The sequence below is a fragment of the Sus scrofa genome, chromosome 4, assembly GCF_054392235.1.
Source record: "Sus scrofa isolate SSC_HxYL_T2T_F1_AM1 chromosome 4, Sscrofa_HxYL_maternal_Yorkshire_Landrace_v2.0, whole genome shotgun sequence".
In the NCBI taxonomy this organism is placed as follows: Eukaryota; Metazoa; Chordata; class Mammalia; order Artiodactyla; family Suidae; genus Sus; species Sus scrofa.
The window spans coordinates 80131256-80154654 of NC_139386.1; the positions used below are offsets into that span (position 1 = coordinate 80131256).

Genomic DNA, 23399 nt, shown 5'->3' on the forward strand with positions numbered 1-23399 from the left:
ATTCTGGGTTTCAGGTTCTCCGTAATGACTTGGGATGTGACGATGTAAACCATCCTGCACACCCCTGGGGACCCCAAGATTATACAAGCATCTGCCCGGCCCCGAGGCTGTGGGTCAGGAATCCTAGCAGCGAGTGCTGTGCGTGTCCGTCCACCAAGCACCCCGTGGCTGGGTGTGAGGGAGGAGGTCCTTGGAGCAAAGGAGACAGATGTGACTGAGGGGGACGCTAGACCTAAAAAGCCCAAAGCAACGCATTTAGTAATTTTCCAGAAACTTCTTTTTGCTTTGGGGACTCTTTATACTTTCTCACCATGGAACATGTGTCAGGTCACGTGTGTGATTCTGAAATAAAATGTGAACAGGTGGGTGTATGTTGAAAGCACACTGTTGAGAGTCAGGTGACCAGCTGTGCAGACGTTATATGATGATAAGTTTACCATTGTGAAGATGGCTCTGGAGAATGGAGAATTTTAGAATATTTTAGAAAAGGCCTTTTAAAAAAAAAATCACATGGGAAAAGAAGTCCAAATTTAGGAAAAAGCAGAAAATTTCATCCCTCTCCCAGGTACCCAACACCCAGGCAGCACATATAAAATTAAATTACAATGGTGCCCACTAAGCCTCTTTGAAAACAAATCCTGTTTGGCCCTTAGAAAGGGATGGCCGGGTGTGCAGGCCATCAAGTCTTCAGTTCTCTAATCTGAAAACACCTGAGGGATGGAGACAGAATTTGCACAAATTTTTTTTTTTTTTTTTTTTTTTTTTTTTTTTTAGGGCTGCACAACGGCATATGGAGTTTCCCAGGCTAGGGGTCAAATCGGAGCTACAGCCGCCAGCCAGACCATAGCTCAGGACAATGCTGGATCCTTAACCCACTGAGTGAGGCCAGGGATTGAACCCGCATCCTCATGGAGGCTAGTCAGGTTTGTTTCTATTGCACCACAATGGGAACTCCCAGAACTTGTACAAATTTTTTTCAGTGATGTAACTAGTGGAATCACCCCCTAATTGGTACTCATTTTGACATAGATAACCATTGGAAATACTCAACACCAATGAGAAGCTTGAGATGTTATTGGGCCAGGTGTATTAAAATAAAATCAAAAATAGAAATATTAGGTATATACACAAAGCATAAGTGGAACATGTGACAGAGCATCTCCATTCAAAGCTTAGAGTAGAAAAATGTAATAGAAAAACCTCTCGTGGTCCCTGCTCCAGGGGCTCGGTAACGAGCCCCCTACTCATTTCTTTCCCTTCATTTCCTCATATAAATAGTCTCACATACACGTCACACAATTTAGAAAAGATTGCTGAATCACAAAAGTGCCCCCAAATATGGCACGTTGACTTTCTAGAGTATGACTAAAATTAATATTTGATCATTAAAATAATGTTCAAAATCACTGGAAGCAATAAAGAAAATGCTCATGTTTTGTAAGGTCCTAGAATGTTCTGCAGGGATTAAAATTTTCCAAACTACATGGTCCAAAAAAGTCCATATACGGAAAAGTGTGGAATTGAAAAGCTGGACCTTTAAAAATCTTTCTTCTTAACGGCCGAGTAGTTTCTGCAGCTCTTTTCCGGGACAGGGTCATGGGGGTCTGGGCAGAGGCCCCAGTGGCTTGGGGTGGGGGGTGGGGGCGCCCGTGTCACTTAGCACGGCAGCCCTGCCCACTTGCAGAGGACGCTTCTTCCCGGCTGGGGTTCCAGGCTGGTCTCTGCCATGGGCAACGTTTAACAGTCTCGGACTGAGATCTGGGAAAGACACCAAAGCTCCGGACGTCACTTTTGCAAACTCTAACAGAGATTAGTAATTTTTTGTTTTTAACACATAAGCTAAAGCACAGAGAAAATACAAAAAAGTGTCATAAAAGGTATCAGGTTATTTGATGCTGATCAGTGAGTTTAGTTCTCTCCTAACGGGGGTTTACTGGACGGGTCTCTGAACCTGGGTGGGGGCACAGCCTCTTGTCAACAAGAGCTGACCGGGGCGCCCTTGGGTGGGTCTGGTGCTTTCTCCTCAGAAGCCTGTGCCCAGATGTGGGTCCAGCCGAGCCAGTCTGCTCTCGGGGGGCACCCTGGCAGGCCCTGGCCCGAGAGGAGAATCCTTTCCCGTGGAGAGAGTTCTTCCTGAGTAGCTTCACCTCACGTGCGGGAAGCAGGGACGGCAGGTGCCCCCAGCTCAGGAAATGAACCGAGGACCAGGGGCTGCTCTCTGTTCCTGGTGGAGGAGGCCGCCATCCCGGGAGTGGCCGAGTCCCCGCGCTAGGGCTGCTGCTGGTACTGGCCCTCGGTGGCCGTGTAGAAGTCGTCCAGGACGCTCTGCAGGTAGTCGAAGGTGGGCCTCTCCTCCGCCTTCTCTTTCCAGCACATCTTCATGATGTCATAGAGCTCATCGGGGCAGTTCTCCATACGGGGCATCCTGTAGCCCTGCGACAGGGCGGCCATCACGTCCGCGTTAGTTCTCCCTGAGGCAGAGAAACCCACGGCGTTTAGAGAGCTGCCCGAGCTCCGCGAGGCCTGGTACCCGCACCCTGCATCCAGCCTGGATGCGCTCTGGAGACTGCTGTGGGCTGACTGTGTTCCCGCCGCCCCCTCCCCTGCCGTCCTCGCCCCCAGGAGCTCCAAATGTGACCCATTTGGAGACAAGGCCTTCGAGGGGCGGTCAAGTGCAAATGCAACCTTTAGCTCGGCCCTGACCCCATCTGACTGCTGTCCTTATAGGATGAGATTAGGTCAGCGAGAGGCAAAGGGAGATGGCTGTTTCGAGCCCAGGACAAGCCTCGGGAGAAGGCCACCCTGCCGACACCCTGCTCTTGGACCCCTGGCCTCCAGAACCCTGAAGATTTCTGCAGAGGGGGCGGAAGACAGGGAGCGAGGAGAAAGGCTGGGACATGGAGTGTGAGGTCCTTCTGCCCGGGCCGAGGCTGGGTGAGCCTGGAGGACATCATGCCAGTGAAATGAGCCCGACATGAAGGGACAACTACCGCATGGTTCCACTCAGAGGGGGTGCCCAGGGTAGACAAAGTCCCAGAGAGAAAGCAGAGGAGTGGTGCCCATGGGCTGGGGGCAGGCGGAATCGGGGGGTCATTGCCTGACAGAGACCACTTTGGTTTGGGAAGATGAAAAGTTCTGGAAATGAATAGTGTGGCGATGGCTGCAGAACACGGTGAATGTACTTAGTGCCACAAACCTAACACTTCACCATGGTCGATATCATTCTACGCGTATCTCACTACAATAAGAAAACCCACAGCAACAAGAAAGAAAGACAGCCATGTCCCCTCCCCAGAGCACCTCCAGAATGCTGATGGCCAGGCTGGTCCCTCCCCAAAGGAATTAAATAGGCTCAGAGAACTTCTGAAGATACTGAGCTGTGAGGATGCAGACAGTAAAAGCCTGGTGGTCCAGAGACCCTGGTGCCCACCAGACGTCTCGTCACAGGAAGGGCAAGGAGGCACGCATCAGAGCAGGATGGAAGGACAGGGTGACAGGGACAGAAGAGTGGATGGAGCACAGAGGATCACATAGGACAACTGTCACAGAAGCAATAAGTGAAAATTTCCCAGAATTTATGGCTACATGTTTCCAAATCAAAAGAACAAAACAAGTAACATAAAAATGACAAAAGTGACACCGAGGTGCCACCTGGCCATAAATCTCAGTGATAAAGAGATCCTGGATGCTTCTGTCAAGGAAACCAGGTCCTCAGAAGCCATCGGCCTTCAGCCCAGCCACGTAAGAAGCTGCGCTCGTGGAAGAATTGGTTTAAATTTCTAGGTGAAAGTGTTTGGTGGACTTGCATTCATAACATTAGCATATTTGGTAGTTATACTCATTTAGCTCAGTCATTTTACTGAGGACAGGCGTCTCCCCAGGAAAAGCCCTGGTTGGGAGAGGAGTCTATCTTCCAAGCATGAACTCAGGAGTATTAACTTTGATGCCTCCGATTTTCATGAGACAAGACTCCAAAGTCACGGACGCAACCACTGTGACAGATGGTGTGTGCGCCTTTGGTGTTCCTCGTCCCAGAGGAGAGACACTTAAGACAACGCCTCACGGCTTTCAGTCCAGGGGATACACATATAAACGAAATGACAAAAAAGGTTGTCCAAGTGGACTAGTAGTAATCACAGACAAAGGAGTTTTGAGATTTGCCCAAAATACACTAAAAAAGGAGCAAAGCCTTTTCCAAAAAAGCATGTTAGAGAAAAGGCTTTTTCTGCCTTTTCCAAAAAAACATGTTAGAGAAAAGGCTTTTTCTTCCTTCCCTCCAAAGTGCACAGAAGCCCGTGATGCTAGCCGCACCTGCTCAGAGCATCTCTTCAAAGAGCAGGACTGCAAATGGGAAATGACACTCCACTGCTCTGCTAGCATTTACTTACGATTTGATGACTGGAATTTTGATTAGTAAGTTTTATTAGTAAACTTGTGCATTTTAATCTTGTATTCCCAGAAGTTTGTTCTGTGTTGGTGCTATCAGTTCATCCAGCCAAGACGTGTACTTGGTACCCTTCTAACTGTATATGCATGGATGTGCCTGGGGTGTCTCTGAGGGATAAGCCAGAAACTGATTAATGGTGGCTGCCTTTGGCCATGGGGGGGCGGGGAAGACACTGCCTTGGTGGGCAGGGTACAGTGTGCTGAAGACAGGCACAATTTCCCCTCTTTGTACCTCTTGAATTTCAGAACCATGTGACCAATTTCTCATTTAATAATAACTAAAATGGAGGAAAAAAATTATTTAAGAAATAATAGTCTAATAGTTAGAACTATGAGCAGCAAATATGAGAATAAATAACTGAGGTTCCTGAAAGCCTATCCCTTCAAGGAGCAGCAAGCATGAGACTCGTAGGCAATTTTTCATCAGAAGCGTTTCTGCACAATCTGTTTTTTTAATAAATTACTTAGACAAGAATTAATTTTTTTTCCTCAGGGCTGCAGGTGCAGGACATGGAAGTTCCCAGGCTAGTGGTCAAATCAGAGCTACAGCTGCCAGCCTACACCACAGCCACAGCAATGCAGGATCCGAGCTGCTTCTGCAGCTCACGGCAATGAGGGATCCTTAACCCACTGAGTGAGGCCAGGGATCGAACCTGCGTTCTCACAGACACTATGTCAGATTCTTAACTTGCTGAGCCACAGCGGGAACTCCAGCCTTGCCATTTTTCTGCTGCTTGTTTTCTGTTTTATGGTTTTCTAATCCTGGGCCCTGAGCACAGCGGGTGTCGGGGGGCCTTGGAGGCACAAGCGTCTAGGGTCTGGAAGCAGCTCTGCCAGGAGCTAGTGATGCAGTTCTGGGCAAGAGTCTCCCTCTCTGAGCCTTGGGACCTCGTCTGTACATCACGGGGCAGCGTCACATATGGCACATGTATTGGTGAGGTTATATGGTTATTTGATCAGGTATCATATTATAGTATGAGATTATATAATCTTTCTCTATAGGTAGAGACGTGTAGTTAATAGACACATATATAATGTCAAATATCTGGGCCATCGGGAAATATTTTCCCTATTTACAGTACTGTTGTTCATTAACTGCAGTGTCTGGAGCATAGCAGCTGTCAGACTGAAACGTGGGCACCGGAGATTGCATGGGACAGTCAGCGCCTGTGCGGGCATCACTCGGTGACTTTGCATCCCACTGGTCCCGCTTCTCCAGAGCACATCCCCAAACAGCAGAGGGAGGTGAGGAGCCTGAGGCCACACCACTGCTCTGCGCAAAAGCCTCCCGTCTCTGCAAAGTCAGACACCAAGCTCCTTGTGGCCTCTGCGGCTCGAGTCCCCTCCACCCCAGTGCCACACCTCCTGCCCCTGCCGGGGTCCTCACTGGCTGCTTCCTCTGATGGACACCCAGCCCCCAAGAGCCCGAGGCTCCCTCGGTCAAGTCACAGAGTCCCCAGTGCTGCCAGGAACACAGTTTAGAACCCCTCCCCACATTTCTATACAGAGAGCACTTTCCACAACCCACTGCCCTCAGCATCAGTGACTGTATTAGTGATGGTTATCCGTCTCCTCCTCGACCAGTGTCAGTTCTCAAACGTGGGAGCTGGGAGGGCTCCTTCAGGTACCTCGAGAGAGCCCGGCACCCTCTTTTCTGAATAAGAATGATTTAAACATGAAAAGTTTCCTTTTAAATGGACTATACCCATTGATCCTGTTAAAAGCCAAACCTCAACAAGAATGAGAAGGTTTGGGGAGATCCGTCTGCTTACACATTCCAGGACAGAGCCTGGAAAAAGGGAGGGCTGGCCGAATATGGATATTAAGGATATTAAGAATCTGGAAATACCGAATGTTGCCCCCACACCTACTAAGTTAAAGAGCTGAAGGATCTTTTGCTCATTAACAGAGGTGGTTACTTCCTGAAGAGGCAGAGACGCCAAAGCACTTTATACAAAGCTCTGTTTCCAAACCAATCAGAAAGCACCGTAAATCCTGACGTCATTGTCCGCCCCCACCCCCACCCTCAGGTGTGCTGCCGGGGAGGCGCACCTGTGTCTAATCCTCTAGTCCATCCTTTCGCAACACCTGTGCCAGGAGCAGGCGCATCCCAGGCAGCAAGAGGCGGAATTAGTTGGTGAAGAAGAGCAATAAGCGCTCAGACAAGAAGGCAGAGAAGTGTCTGAGCAGATTTCAGAACACGTCCCCCTCAAGACAGTCAGAATCAAGTTCCAGCACCATATGGGCTTACTCTTAGCTTCGGGATATGGGTTTATCTTTTGATGCCTCTCAGCCTTTTCTCACATGCACCATGCAGACGGAAGGAGGTGAGCAGTGATACCTGGGTAGGGAATCTTCCCGTAGGTGACGATCTCATACAGCAGGATTCCGAAGGACCACACGTCAGATTTAATAGTGAAGCATCCGAAGTTGATGGCCTCTGGAGCCGTCCACTTAATGGGGAATTTAGCACCTGGGGGAGAAGACACAGGTGTCCTACTTGGGTCTCTGAGCAGAAACAAAGTCAGGGGCATGCCACCCTCACCCTTTCCTTCTTTGGGGGAAAATCTTAGCGATTTCTTCCAAACAGGAAACACATGCACACAGCACAAAAGTGAGATGGTACAAAATGTTGCTCTAAGAACGTCTGCCTCCCTCCTGTTTTCCTCATGGGCATTCCCCTAATACGAAGCAAAGTTTCTCGTGTATCATCCCAGACGTACCATGACCAGCCCACCTTAACCGTAAAAGAAAATGACATACAATGGAAAGACATTTATTCTTAACCTCTTAGCCTGTCCCTCTGTCCCCAACACCAGCCTCTAGAGCATGCATCCTTCGGGTTCAAAGGTTCTCTAACAGTCCACACCACGTCTACAGATGGAATATGAGTATCTCTTGCTGTGGATGTTCTTGTGGGCGAGTCTCTTGAAACCCGTACCAAGAGGGATGTCAGATGCTACTCCAAACATGCATGTCCCAGGTTTTCATTTAACAGGGCCAAACATGATCATGCTTTTAGCAGCTGGGAGAAGGATGATCTGCCAGAATGAGATAATGATGAAACTAGGTTTCTCATGAAAGCTGGTGAGACTAAGGGCGACTTAGTCATGGGATCACATTGAGAGGCAAACCCGGGCCCAGGGAACTTGGCAGGGTCACCTTCAAGGAAGTGGGGCCCCGGCACAGGCTGCTGCTCCCACACCCTGGAAAGGCTAAAGGTTTCTGCCAACTACACTTTTTTTTTTTTTTTTTTTGGTTCTTTTAGGGCTGCACCTGCGGCATATGGAAGTTCCCAGGCTAGGGGTTAAACTGGAGCTGCAGCTGCCAGCCTACACCACAGCCACAGCAACTCGGGGTCTGAGCCACATCTGAGAGCTACACTGTATCTCAAAGCAACACCAGATCCTTAACCCACTGAGTAGGGCCAGGGATCAAACCACATCCTCATGGATACTAGTTGGGTTCGTTACTACTGAGCCACAGGGGAACTCCCTGCCAGCTATTTTAAAAATTTTAAAATATATTTGCCTTTACGATGTCTTTGCTTCAGATTTTGGGTTTTACATTGTTATTGTTGTTTTAACATATGGCAGTTCCCAGACTAGGGGTCTAATTGGAGCTGCAGCTGCCAGCCATTGCCACAGCCATGGCAACGCCAGATCCAAGCCACATCTGTGGCTTAGGCCACAGCTTGCAGCAATGCTGGATCCTTAACCCACTGATCGAGGCCAGGGATCAACCCGAAACTTCAGGGTTCCTAGTCGGATTCGTTTCCGCTGCACCATGACAGGAACTTCTCTTTTTTCTTTTAATTTAATTAAATTAATGTATTTTAATTTATTTATCTTAAATTTAATTTGATTTTTTATGATTTTTATTTTTTCCATTATAGTTGATTTACAGGGACTAGTCGGATTTTTAACCTGCTGAGCCAGGATAGGAACTCCTGCTTCAGACTTGTTTGTAGTCAGCCCAGGCACACAGGGCAGGGCCAGGTGGCAGGGCCAGGAGAGGCAGGGTGGGGCCATGGGTTCTGCTGTTTCCAGCTGGGTATGACCCTGGCAAGTCACCTACTGTCTCTATGCCTTCCTGGCACCTCCCTCCATAAAATGAGGAAACAGCAGAACCGCCCTGATCGCGGTCAAGGTGAAGCGGGTGGATCAGTGTTCTCGGCACAGTGTAAATACCAATGAAGGTAAATAGCATTACTTTTGCCCTGAGGTGACCTACTGTTTACTTCTGGAACCACTGCTTTCTGTACTAAGCCAGCCAATTCATGCAAAAACAGTTATTTTGGTGAGATTCTAGGCTTGTCAAATTCTACCAAACCACTGTAATAATTTCTGACCCACACACTTTGAGGCCAGATCTCCTGGGTTGGAATCTGGGCTCTGCCCCCTACTATGGGACCTCGGAAGCTTCTGAACTGCTCTGCTTTGTCATTTACAAGATGGGAATAATACTAATAATACGTATCACATAGGGTTATTTTACAGATAAATGAGATAACATATGAAAAGCCCTTAGAATAGCAGCTGCCACGCAAATGCTCACTACATCTTAGCTCCTTCTCCTCAAATGGTTTTCCTTGTCCTGCCATTTTGCTGAAGATAATTAAGGCCAAGGATAAATTATAAAAGCCAAGGATAAATTATAACCCATCTAAGAATCTAAGCTTGGGGCAGGAAGAGAACCACGTTAAGCACGACAGACGCAAGGATGCTACCTAAATTCAAATGATGTTTTCAACTGGTTTGTCATCTCTGTCATAAATCCTGTGGGCACCTTCCAGAAATAATGCACATATAGTTTCAGCAATCGTTGTTTGACAATGTTCTTAGGAATGTCAACAAAGTGCTTGGCTCTCGCAGAAGACAGAGAGAGCCCTGCAAGAAATTCGCTCAACTCCCTCCTTTTTGTGAGGGAGACCGTCAGAGTCCTCAGATCGAAAACACAGGATCGGAGTTCCCGTCGTGGCTCAGTGGTTAACGAATCCGACTAGGCACCCTGAGGTTGCGGGTTCCATCCCTGGCCTTGCTCAGTGGGTTAAGGATCTGGCGTTGCCGTGACCTGTGGTGTAGGTTGCAGATGTGGCTCAGATCCCACATTGCTCGGATCTGGCATAGGCAGGTGGCTACAGCTCTGATTCGACCCTTAGCCTGGGAACCTCCATATGCCAAGGGTGCGGCCCTAGAAAAGGCAAAAAAGACAAAAAAAAAAAAAAAAAAAGAAAAGAAAAAAGAAAAACCCCAAAAAACAAAACACAGGATCAAAAACAACATTCTCATTATGGCTCAGCAAGTTAACAACACAACGCAGTGTCTGTGAGGATGTGCATTTGATCCCTGGCCTTGCTCAGTGGGTTAAGGATGCAGTGTTGCTGCGAGCTGTGGTATAGGTTGCAGCTGCAGCTCAGATTTGACCCCTACTCCTGGAACTTCCATATGCTGCAGGTGTGGCTGTAAAAAAAAAAAAGAAAAAAGAAACAACCGTAACAAAACCCCAAAACAACACAGATGTTTCTCTGATAGGAAAGGCAAGAGAAGCTGCAGACAGGGCTGGCTCCAGAGCCACAGACCACGGACTCAGAGATTTATGAAAAGTGGAAAAACAAAGGAATATACTTCTTTTTGTTTTTGGTTTTTTTTTTTTTTTTTGCTTTTTTTTAGGGCTGAACCTGCATCATATGGAGGTTCCCAGGCTAGGGGCTGAATTGGAGCTACAGCTGCCGGCCTACACCACAGCCACAACAACATCAGATCCCAAGCCGCATCTGCAGCCTACACCACAGCTCATGGCAACGCCAGATCCCTAACCCACTGAGCAAGACCAGGGCTCAAACCCGCGACCTCATGGTTCCTAGTTGGGTTCCTTTCTGCTGCGCCACAACAGGAACTCCCAAAGGAGTATGCTTTTGTAGTGTTATATTTACTTCTCTGTGTGCGATAATTTCCATGTTTGAATTTGTAGTTAAAAGGCCCAAATATGGAGTATGGAATTATTGCTATTTTCTCTATAGTTAAGGAAAGTGTACTTCACTGTTTATGTGAAAAGCTCTAGCAAGTAATATGAACAAAGAATCAGGATCTTGCCAAATCTCTTTTTGCTTCGCCTTGTTTAACTGAAATACAAATGATGGCACTTGAAGTTTTATAAAAGTATCATGCGGAGTTAAGAGAGTGATTTTTAAAAACAAGTATTAGAATAAACCGCAGCCAGCAACTATGATACATTTAGAGTCATGTTCCCAATGAGTTCCTTTTTTAATGAGACCTACGGTAATTGCTTTGTTAAAAACAGGCAAAAACAACCTAAGAGGAAACAGGAACACAACCCCCAAGGATGGTCACAGGGACCTACCTTCCCTCGCTGTGTACTCGTTATCTTCAATGACTCGGGCGAGGCCAAAATCTGCGATTTTGCACATGAGGGACTCGGAGACCAGGACGTTGGCGGCTCGAAGGTCCCGGTGAATGTAGTTCTTTCTCTCGATGTAAGCCATTCCCTCCGCGATCTGAGAACAGAGAAGGGCGCTCCTTGAGATTTTCGATTTAGGACCACAGAGGGCCATGGAGGACAATCAGGAAAGCCTGAATTCTTGAAATCCTTTGATGTATGTGATTCTGAACATTCAGTATTTTGAGTCCTTTCTAAAATAACCACCCCCACATCTCCAATGATTATAGGCACTTTCATCATGATTACTTTAATAGCAACACGTCGCAGCCTTTTTGAATGCGTGCAGACTCTTCTATAAAGTCCCAACTAAGTTCTCGCAGATGGATACACAGAAGTCAGCAGCCCATCCTCACCGAGCGGGAAAATGCTGGGCTAATGCAAACACACCACCCGGGTGTCAAGGTCAGGCTGTCCTTGCTGTTGGGTCAGTCAATTGTCCCTGGACCCTTTCTCCAGGCTCTCTCTGCACAAGTCCCTCTAGAAGGATCGGAAAGAGTCACCCAGACCCGAAGCTGACAGCAGGAGAGAATCAATGGTTTAAACACAATGATAAGATAGCGGAGGTGAAACCGCCACTGGTTTACTAGAAAATTGGGTTTGTAAGGGATCAAAATAGAATTTTTAAGGAAAACTTTATAAAGTTCTCAAGACAAAAATAAAGGAAGGAAGGAAGAAGAAAGGAAAGAAGGAAGGAGGAAGGGAGAAGAGGGAACCAAGGGCCGCTATCTGGTGAGCAGTGAGCGGGAAAATAACTAGAATCTCATCCCTCAGGTGTGAATGAGTTCTGGATTCTACCTGGAACTCCGGATGGCTCAGCATGGAGGACCTGCCCCCCCATCCTCAACAGCAAAGGCTTAGCTGCTCACTGCGGGGCTGTGTCTCCCAACCCCCGCTGGAATCGGCCCCCTCCACTCTCTCGGCCAATGGGCAGCCTGCCTTCTGCCCAGATAGGCCTTCCCCAAACTCCTCTTGGACAACCAATTTCTCGTCGCTCTACCCCCCCCCCCCCAGTGGTCATTTTTCTGCCATGTGTACCTCTGACCACAGCTCTGCCATGGTTCCGATGCTCTTTAATATGCTCACTGCTGTCCTGCTGCCCAGATGGTAAACTCCTCCAGGACAGAGGCCACACCCCAGGCCTTTTTGTTCTCATTCGTGTCTGTTGGAAGCCTCAGCCATGTTGCTACACCTCTTCCCCGAGCTGAGGAATGTTCTTTGGTAAATGAGCCAGGCTTTCACATCAGCACAGGCTATGTGTGGCCTCTGCTGCAGGAATCTGGCAGATGTTTTTGTGGCCAGAAAACCTGGCGTATTAATAATCAGTACACACCAGGTCAGTGTCCAAGTCCTGGCCACCACAGGGTTCACCGTTGGCCAGTCCCAAGGAGCGCTGTCCTGAGCAGAGAAAAGCAGCGCTGTCCTGAGCAGAGAAAAGCAGAGAAAAGCAGAGGTTCCGAAGAACAAGAGGCGAGAGTTTTCTTTAGCAGAAACGACAACTGGTACATATTCTGTGACCAAGAGGAAAGTGTGTGTCGCTTGAGCAAGGCACGTAAAGTAAAGTAGACCCAGGCCAGGTGGTGCCTGTCCACAGACCCAGGGTCCAGTGCTGCCTGGACGGCTGGGCAGCCCTCATGCCCATAACAGTTTGGTCTGCAGCATCCCTCGACGGGATACGTCAATCCTTTGTGCAAGTCCAACCAGGACACTCCCTGCATAAAACCAGCCTCCAGTCAACATACAAAACCCTTAGCACAGCTCCAAGGCTGCAGGACCATGACGGGCCCCCGCCGGTCCCCACCTCCCACTGGGACCATCTCCCTCCTGGATGCTGGCTCACACCTGCCCCCTTCACCTGGCAGCTTATCTCTCGGGTCTCAACAGAGAGGATCCCACCTTCTCCTCTGATGGGTGTGGTCCCAGGCCCCTGTCCTCACCTGTTTACCTGGTCACCATGGGAACAGAAGCCCCTTAGGGCACTCCTGCAACATTCCCATCATCACATACAAACTGAGCCAGAACCGGAAGAGCTGAAGCTGGCTGTGATCCCCAGGGAGGTCTGACCCTGTGGCTAATGGTGGTGATTGGGGACCCGCGTTTTTGGACATGCCTCTAGCACATGACTGACCACTCAGAGGGGCACTGGAGGCCCTGGTAGAGCCTCTAACATGACCACCAGGGACTCACATCGCCCTTATTCTTGGTGATGGATTTTAATGCTCAGTTCTTCAGAAGGGTTCTGGCAACTTGCTAGCAAAGCTTTTATCACACACACGTTCTGCATTTACACAAAATGCAATGTATTTTTTTTTTAAACATGATTCTCTGAAATGATAGACATGCAACAAGCCCAGTTTATTTTGGCTTTCTTTTCCATGTCAGAGCGCTTTAAGGAGCTCATATTCCAAACAATAGTAATAGCATTCACCAAGGCCAGGATTCAAAACAACAGCATTCGCCACGTTGAGTAAACAATTGATATGGGAGCAAAATATAAGCTTTCAGATAGGGCTTGTTTTGAGGTCTTCAAAGAGCACAATGCTCTTCTTATATAAAAAGTATTATTTCCCGGGTCTATATGTATTATTCTCCTTGGTTTCTTTCTTTCTGTTTTTAAACCTTAACCTCCCCCAACCCCCGTGCCTGGCTGTTGTATTCACTTTGGCTAAAGTAGATCCAGCTCTGTTTCGCAACAGCAGCAAGAAATAAGAGACGACTTTGGCTAATGGAATCTAGAATCAACTTTTCTTGCATGGAATTCGTCCTTTCTTCTCCAGGCCCCTTAGTCTAACAGTTGCCAGCGCTGCAGAAAGCTGTCACAGAAACGCATCACCCCCTGGCTCAACCGTCCACAGGGACCCAGGGAGGGGGGTGCTGGCCTCCCACTTTCTACTGCCCATTAGCTTGGAAAGGCTGGTTTGTGAGGGAGTTGTGTGCAGTGGCTCGGGTTTGGGGAGGGCAGAATCTGATTCAGGAGACTTGCTTTGTGGCCACAAGTATTTTACTTGGGTGAGGTGGTGACAGGTAGGTGACTGACTGAGAGGTAGGCAGGTACATGCACAGGTGGGTGAAGAGGCCTTAACAGCCACTACCCTTCGGCCACCACTAGCCAAGCACGTTTTGTGCACCAGACACTCTTACATCCTTAGCTCCCAGTTCACATTTCATTTGAATCGCAAATCCATCGGGTAGGTGTTATTTCCGTCATACACATGTAAGTGAGGCTTCACGAGAGACAAGCACCTGCTAAACCACAGAGTGAAGGAGAGCATGGCGTGTCTGACCGCCATACCACATTCCAGAAGGTTCCATCATCAAGAGTGCTCTATACTGGACAGATAACCAGATGCTCCTGGAACTCAGAGTTTTTTATCGAGAGAATGCTATTTTACTGACAAGAGAGAAAAGTGCTTTTGACATTTCCTCCCAGAATCCATCGCTGTTAAGCCCAATTTCACCTCTCAGAAAAGCTGTCACAACCCACCCCCCAACCTCCAGGTACTGCTCAGGATCCCCATCTCAGGAAGCGCATACAAGCTTGGTTTGGGTGGTCTTTGTCCAGAACAGTATTTCTCAGCCTTTTTTCAGTATCAGCCTTCTCCAGAGAAAAAGTTAATTAAATTAAAACTTTAAAATTAAGTACAAAGAAATAAGATTTTTGTCACGTAGGTCTGAGGTCTGACAGGCCACAAACTACTGTCACATCTACGGTTCTCGTCCCCAAGAACCAATTTTCATTCCCTTGGGGGTGTTCTTGGTCTAGAAAAACACCCCCAATTTTGAATTCTTGGTCTAGAAGATGCTAAACTGAGCAAAGAAGGTTCCAAGCCATTTTGCCCCATGACTCAAAAGAGGGAAATAAGATGGATGATGATATATTCCTGGCTTGGGTGAGGTTAACACTCTGTCAGAATGAAAATAACCAGGCTAAAAGTAAGCAGGAAAATAATCTTTCATTCAAATAGCCCTATACACTGGAGGCGGGGGGGAGCTAGAACTGTCTTTCCCTTTGGAAATTTGATGGGGCTGAAAAGAAATTACTTTCCACGGCACAGCTTAGTGCAATGGTTTACAAGTGACTTTAATTTCCCTTTTGTGCATTTAGTAGTTAAATTAAGTTTTAACCCTCATGCCCATATTTCTTAACACTGGGTGTGTACCTGGGCATCTTATCTTAACCTGGACCTCATCCTGAACCACCTTCACCTGCATCCCTGGGTCCCTGCTACCTTCCCGGAGCTTGACTCTGACCCCGACTTATTCAATCAGAACCTGAATTTTAGCAAGCTCTCTGGATGATCTGTGTGCCCTGAACTTGAAGAAGTGCTCCTTAGAGCCAGCGCTTTTGAACATCAGCTATTTTAGGATTTAAAGTCCTAGACAGGCTGCAAGGAGATCTCGGTCTCAGCCTGAGGAGTGGGTGCACTGTTGTCCTGCTAAGGCAGGGCAAGGAAGTCCCTGTGCAGCTCAGCCGAGGAAAAGCAAAAGGAGCAGGAAAGCCCCAAGGCGGGAGACGGCCCAGTCCACCCCCGCTCGAACGTGTGTGCTGAGCTTCTGTTTTCCCATCACTTACAGAGGACAGCTCCAGTCCCACAGCTTGGGGGCAGGGGACCCGGTGCCTCTTCCTCCGCATCATGCCTCTGGGGCCAGGCTGTCACAGGGCTTGGGAAACATGTAACTTTCAGCTTTAAATCGTCTGAGGGGACTTGCCACCTCCTGGGCCATGAGGGCTCACCCCCGGCATCAGGCTCAGAGATGTACAAACATGAGAAGACCTTGATTTTCAAAACCACTTGCCAGTGCTCAAGAAGAACTAAAAATGTCTCTCTCATCTCCAAAGGCTAATTTCCAACTCTGTATTAGAGAGTCTGTGCGTGAAGCCACTGGAAGTCTGAAGCCAAAAGCCCCCCCATTACCTAAAATGAGAGTAACCATACGTGGCGCTCTGCTAGGGAGGCGAGTGTACTCCTGGTTTAGAGCTACCTGATTTAGGGTCAGAGGCGCTGGCTGTTTCGTGAACTCCTCCTCGGACAGCGAGGTGGGCGTCCGCCTCCCAGTCCCTCTTTTTTTACCTTCAGTGGAAACACATAGTGATGTTTGCTCCCTCTGATGTTGCTCTGTGTGTGTGTGCGCGTGCGCGCGCGCATGCCTGCATGTGAGCACACACGGGGACCTCGGAGGACAGTGAACCACAAGGACCCCACCCTGAGCCCATAACTCTGCCGGGTTCTGGTGAAATTCCAGGCATCTAGCCCCCAGTGAAAATTCTAGGCATGGAGAGATAATTAACAGGATGCTTCCCGAGTTCCAGCTCAAACCCATCTTGTCAGGTGCTACCCAAGCGGACCCCAGTCTTATGGGTGTTCCCCAGGGAGGCCTTTCAAGGGTGAGACCATCCGGCTCCCATCGATCAGCTCCCCAGCCCGGGACCTGAGGGGCTGGAGACATGCATGTGACCAAAGGGACACTCTGGCCCCAAATACCAGGGCCCCGCCCCCCACCCCGCCACTGCTAGTATGAAGGGGGTCGTGCCAACCCTCGCCAGACGTGCCCACAGGCATAGCATCCTCTGAGTGGAGGTGACTCAGCCTCCCCTGCTGGTGGGTGAGCTGCATCCGTTTGACCTCAGACCCTCCTCAGAGGTCATCACAGACACACCCTCTATGCCGCGGCATTGCCACTGGGTCTGTTTTTCAATATATCAGTATCTGTATATATGATTTTATAACCACACACAAATACATACAGACATATGGGAAGTTCTCAGAAGCCCAACATTTCATAAGGCATTTTGGCTTCTGCTCCATCTGCCCATCATTTTCTACCGTGCGGGCGCCAACGCTTCTGCTGGGCAGGGTGGTGACAACAAAGCATCTAGAGTCCCCTTCGCTTTGCAGATAATTTTTTTTCCAGGGTATGAGGTCGGAAATGTTACATCAGAACAAAGTTTCTAAAAGCATATGAGTTGAGCATATGCCTTTAAATTCCCTCTCCAGCATCCTTGTTTAAGTAGAGTCTGTGCCTGCCCTTGAACGAGGAGAAGACAAAGTCAGCGGTCCTCGCACCCCTGCCCGCACTGCCTTTTGGAAGCAGCGCAGGCCCCTCTTCTCTCGTCATCAAATACATGTACTAAGAAGTGAGCTGCCAGGGATCACCTGAGGCTCGCAGGATGGTGACGCCTGGGACAGCGAATACTGAACACGGACACTGACGTTCATCAGGTATGCGTTAACACAGACTTATTTTATGTGGAACACAATTCTGGAGAAGAAATCGCAATTAAGTTTTACACACCAAAGCAGAGCTCAAAAAATCCCTCTTGCTAAGGTCCTTCCCTGCTGGCGATGACCACAGAGGTCATGCATCTTTGTTTTTCCCAGAAGCTCAACCCAAGCTGGGACCCCCTCCACACCCCCGCATTCCCGCTGCAACCGCCAGCAGGCTCCCTGGGTGGGGACCTGAGGCTCGGCCACAGGCAGCACTCCCACGCTTGCTCTCTACGAACGGTGCACTCAGTGCTCAGACCATGCAGGTGTCGCCAGAGAAAATAAAGAGATGCTCCGGGCACCCAATGGAGTGTTGGCCTGGATGGCCTTGCTGTGCAAGCCTTGCTCTACTGGTCTGTGTTCATGTGAATTCCCACCACAGTTCTGAGAAATGGGCAAGTAACAGGCTATCTTGCGTAATGAGTGCTTTTTAAATTTTTAAAAAAAATCAAATTTTAAAAATTAAATTTTAAATTTTTAAAAATTTAATGAGAAGAACCCACATTTGAGTGAGTTGGCAGAGGGAATAAAGAACCTAAGTCAGGGACTCAATGTGATCTCTCAAGCAAAGCTCAAATCTGCCCCAGGAAATTCCAGCCTGAATGAGAAACTGGAACTGAAAAACCTGTCTTTGAATTAGCCGGTTGGAAAACATTTGTCAGCTAGATAAGCACTGAGAGAAATCGAACAAGAAACCTTCCAGAAAGAAGGAAAGAATGAAAATCTGAGTTTCTGGGGCTCTACCCATTTTATAAGAATGTTTGTCTCACTCTCTACATACGTATTTCCTTCCTACACTTGAGGAACGTAGACGTCAAATAATTACTTTCAAAAGCCCTAGGAAGCCTACAAGACAATAATAACACTAATACTAATAAGTTGGAACCGAGCAAATGGGTAAAACCTAGTCTCTCTGACAGGGTCTCAAGTCTCTCTGAAGGGTCCTCAATTCCAAGCTGACCTAAAAAGACGATTTAATGACAACAGAAAAAGAAAATGTAAAGAAGGGAGTTTTCAAAAAAGAAATTTAAGAATACATCTCCTTGGTAGTCCAAATATAACAGCATTGCAGCATAGCCCGTGACTGTTTTCACAGAAGCATTTTTCTCTCTATTAATATCCATTGATCCTCCATCCTGGATCCCTACACTCTTTAGTCCACAATTTGGAGGGAGAAAAGGCTGGAATAGAGTGCTCATTCCTTGCTGTGTTCTGGGGTCAAAATTTCCTAAAAAATGTTTTAGCTTTGGAGTTCCCGTGGTGGCGCAGTGGTTAACGAATCCGACTAGGAACCATGAGGTTGTGGGATTCGATCCCTGGCCTTGCTCAGTGGGTTAAGGATCCGGCGTTGCCGTGAGCTGTGGTGTAGGCCGGCAGCTACGGCTCTGATTCGACCCCTAGCCTGGAAGCCTCCATATGCCGTGGGAGTGGCTCTAGAAAAGGCAAAAAGACCGAAAAAAAAAAAATTAGCTTTATTGGGTTATTACAATAGTCTTTCTTATTCCTCCTTTCCAAGCAAAACTTTTAAAAAATAAAGACGTCTATCGTCTTGATGATGGTGGTGATGGTGGTGAGGATGGTGACAGTGATGAGGAAGGTGATGAGGATGGTGATGGTGATGACAGCTACCATGTTTTGGGTGACTACTCTGCCCGGGCACCTTGCCAGGCATTTGTAATCCTTAAAACAAGCCTATGAAGTAGCCAATATTCAGAGTAAAGATGAGAGAGCTGAGTCTTGGAGAAGAAAACATTTTTTCTGGATAGACTTGAATTTGAATACAAATCTGGCTGGTCCCACCACCTGTGTACTTAACTATTTATCTATACTAGCTCCTTCCTTTAAAAGAAGCTACAAACAGTAGAATGGTTGCAAACTGACAGCAGGGAAAAGGAGAGAAAGGAGAAGTGATAACTAGATCATTTTAAAAGTGGCTAAGTTAGGAGTTCCCTTGTGGCTCACTGGGTTAAGGACCTGACATAATCATTGCTGTGGCTCTGGTTATAGCTGCGGCGTGGGTTCCCTGGCCTGGAAGCTTCTGCATGCCTTGGGTGCAGCCAAAGGAAATAAAAAATAAAATAAAAAGTGGCCAAGTTAAAGTCTGCAGTCTGTAATGCCTTCATAGCTCATAGATGAGGGCAGAGTTTGACATACACAAACTCAGGGCTGGTGAAGTTCCATGACTCGTCAAAATCTAGTCAATTCCAAAGCATGCAAGGACCCACAAGGCCTCAGGGAGACAGGATTTCCACAAAGACAACTTCACTGAATAATCACATTTAAGTCAGTAAATTTCTTTCGTTCTTTTTTTTTGTCTTTTTGCCATTTATTGGGCCGCTCTCGTGGCATATGGAGATTCCCAGGCTAGGGGTTGAATCGGAGCTGTAGCTGCCGGCCTACGCCAGAGCCACAGCAACGTGGGATCCGAGCTGCGTCTGCAACCTACACCACAGCTCACGGCAACGCTGGTTCTTTAACCCACTGAGCAGGGCCAGGGATCGAACCCGCAACCTCATGGTTCCTAGTCGGATTCGTAAACCACTGTGCCACGACGGGAACGCCAGTAAATTTCCATAAAAGAGATTCACCTTTGTTAGCAGAAAAGGGAAAAAAAAATTGTCAACTAATTCCCATAGACCTCCTCTCCCAAAAACTTACTGGACCACTTCACATCAATTAGGATGACTATTATAGAAACAAACAAACAAACAAAACAAAGAACCCAAAACCAGAAAATAAACAGTGTTGTTGAGGATGTAGAGAAATTGGAACACTTGTGCCCTGCTGGTGGGCATGTATAAAATAGTGCAACTGCTGTGTAAAACAGAATGAGTGTTCCTCAAAAATTCAACATAGGACTGCCATCTGATTCATCATTTCCATTTCTGGGTATATACTCAAAATAAGTGAAAGAAGAGATGTGTAGACTATCTAATAGGTATTTGTACATTCCTGTTCATAGGAGCATTATTCATAATATCCAAAAGGTGGTAACAACTCCAGTGGCCATCCATGGATGAATGAAAAAACAAAACAGGGTCCATACAAACACTGGAATATTATTCAGCCATAGAAAGGAATGAAATTCTGAGATAGGCTACCACAGGGACCTTGAGAACATTCCACTAAGAGAAATAAGGGAATCACCGAAGGGCAAATACTGGACGATTCCACCCAGAGGAGACGCTTAGAGTATCGAATTCACAGGGACAGAAAGGCGAATGGTGGTGGCCAAGGGCTGGCGGGAGGGAGCGTGGGGGGGTTAATGATTAACGGGTACGCGGGGTCAGTTCCTCAACGGATGCCGGCGCTGTCTGCACAACCCCATGAATGTACTTAATGCCACTGAACCGTCCACTTAAAAATGGATGAAATGGTAAACCTCGTGTTACGTGTATTTTACCGCAATTGAAAAATAAAACCACCCTGGGAGTTTCCAGCTATAGGAAAGCAGGAGCGGAAGGTGGCCAAGGGGAGTGGCCAGTGCCCATCAACCAGTGGGCTCACGACCAAGGATACGGTTTGGCAGCTCGAGGTGGCACCCTGAATGGGGACACCCTTACATACCTGGAGGGGCCAAACCAAACTGGGCAGCGGTTGAAGCCCCTCCTATCACTTCCTCCCTGGGCTACTGTTCAGTCTAACCTCAAATAAACCCAACCTGAACACACAACTAGGGATTAGCAAGAAGTAGACCGATGATCGGGGATGCCTCAGAAGACAGCTGGACCGCCTTGACTGTGGATCAGAGACCTGGAATGAGTCATCTTGGGTTTTATACAAAACAGGGGCAAGCTTCTTCTCAAAATCTCAACTTTTCCACTCTGCAGAATGGCAATAAGAATAGCACCAAGCTGACGGAGTCCAGATGAAACGGAAAGGAGAATTGAAGACGGCTCAAGGCAAGATGGGTATGAATGATCACCGTTACTCACATCGGTACTGCTACTATTATTAACAAGACCCACTTCCAGATCTGGTTCCTCGTGGTGAACTGATGTCTCAGAGCCGAAGGGTCAGTGGGTGGGAAGCTGCCCACAGTGCCCACTGCTGCCCCTTTGCTGAGCGGCTGCTGGTACCCCTGGGAGAAGCTGCGATTAGACTCTATGTCCACTGATGAGGCTCCCTTACACCAGTGGCCCCAGGCTGTGAAGGAGTCACCTGTCGATGGTCACCCCCTCCCAGTCAGGAAAGAGACACCCTGCTCTGTAGCCCCAGGACAGGGCAGTGAATCACTGACGCTAAGGTTAGGAATCTTCTTTGCCAACCATCTCCTCTCCTGCATCAAAATTTCCTTGCAGCTAATGTCATCTAGACGACCTGTCCCTGGTCTGTGGCTAAGAACCATGCCTGTCACCTTGAAAGGAGCCAAACGTTCTCAATTTATCCAGGGATGGAGAAGGAAGAGAAAAATGATGGCTCTTCTGCCCGGGTTTTGCAGGGGAGAGGGGGCGTGAGGGCTGGATCGGTGTTGCCTCTGGGGAGGAATGTGACCTGACTGGGTACGCCCCAAATGCTTGATTCTGCTCAGTTTTGAAAACAAGCTATCATGGTCAAGTGACTCAAAAACATTCCTACTCGGATCTGGTCATCTGGCAACGAGGGGATGAGGAAACAGTTACGGTAAGGTAAGGTCTATCCACAGAAATGATTTATTATTTGTTTGTGAACAACGGGAGAGTCTTCAAATGTTCATCTACCAGGGAATGCACAGAAATCATGATACAGTCACAGGAAGGGATAAGTATATGTAATAGAGGCAGACGTGTTTATGGAGAGTTTTTAATAAAATGAAAAACTATAATACCTGGCTCAGGACATAAAAAACAGTACATACAGTACAAGCCTCAAGTATAATTAAAAGAATAACTAAAAGGATAGATGATGGCGAACCAGTAAAAAAATAGGCAAAAAGCTTAAAGAAACAGTTCCTAGGAAAATAATGCAAACAAAGAAGAAATATAGGAAAAGATGCTTGACCTCATCTAGAGTAAATTACAATAAGGAAATACTGAACTTGACCTGTCAGACTGGATTAGAGAGTGTTAACAATACCTAGTTTGGGCAAGAGGATGAAGCAATAGGTACTCTCAGTTTTTGGAAAGACTTTGAGGCATAGCCATCATGATTTAAAATGTATTCGCTCTTGGAGTTCCCGTCGTGGCTCAGTAGTTAACGAATCCGACTAGGAACCATGAGGTTGCAGGTTCGGTCCCTGCCCTTGCTCAGTGGGTTAACGATCCGGCGTTGCCGTGAGCTGTGGTGTAGGTTGCAGACGCGGCTCGGATCCAGCATTGCTGTGGCTCTGGCGTAGGCGGGCAGCTACAGCTCCGATTTGACCCCTAGCCTGGGAACCTCCATATGCCGTGGGAAGCGGCCCTAGGAAAGGCAAAAAGACAAAAAAAAAAAAAAAAAAAATGTATTTGCTCTTTTGGTAAAAGTAGATCTACAACCTAGAGTTTGCCCTTCAAACATACACAAGTACACACGTTACCATACACCATTTGTTAGGGTCAAAACAAAAATAAACAGAAAACCATGTAAAGGTCCAGCAATAAGGGAAGAGTTAAACAAAGCAAGGGACCCTCCTGCGCTGTTGGTGGGAATGTAAGCTGGTACAACCACTACAGAAAACAGTATGGAGGTACCTTAGAAAACTAAACACAGAACGACCATATGACCCAGCAATCCCACTCTTGGGCATATATCCAGACAAAATTTTCTTTGAAAAAGATACATGCACCCCTACGTTCACCACAGCCCTATTCACAACAGCCAAGACAACCTAAGTGTCCATCGACAGATGAATGGATTAAGAAGATGTGATATATATATATACAGATATATATATGTATCTGTATATATATATACACACACACACACATACACACACTGGAATATTACTAAGTTATAAAAAAGATCAAAATAATGCCATCTGCAGCAACATGGATGGAACTAGAGACTCTCATACTAAGTGAAGTAAGTCAGAAAGAGAAAGACAAATACTATATGATATCACTTATATCAGGAATCTAATATATGGCACAAAAGAACCTATCCACAGAAAAGAAAATCATGGATATGGAGAACAGACTTGTGGTTGCCAAGCAGGGGCGGGGGAGGGGGAAGGAGGGAGTGGGATGGAATAGGAATTTCGGTTTAATATATGCAAACTATTGCCTTTGTAATGGATAAGCAATGAGATCCTGCTGTATAGCACTGGGAACT

The 23399-nt window shown here is 47.4% G+C and overlaps 1 protein-coding gene across 10 annotated transcripts in view; it reads right to left on the minus strand.

The window, feature by feature from the left end:
* Positions 1-1070: 1070 nt before the first annotated feature.
* LYN (LYN proto-oncogene, Src family tyrosine kinase) overlaps positions 1071-23399 on the minus strand; it is a 108046-nt gene continuing 85717 nt past the window's right edge. For all 10 annotated transcript variants that reach the window (XM_021089363.2, XM_021089358.2, XM_021089361.2 and 7 more), the window contains exons 11-13: positions 10810-10963; positions 6788-6919; positions 1071-2471 (exon numbers count right to left, since the gene is read on the minus strand). In XM_021089363.2, the coding sequence (XP_020945022.1) occupies positions 2269-2471; positions 6788-6919; positions 10810-10963 (489 nt within the window). In that variant the 3' untranslated portion in view covers positions 1071-2268. The remainder of the gene's footprint in view (positions 2472-6787; positions 6920-10809; positions 10964-23399) is intronic.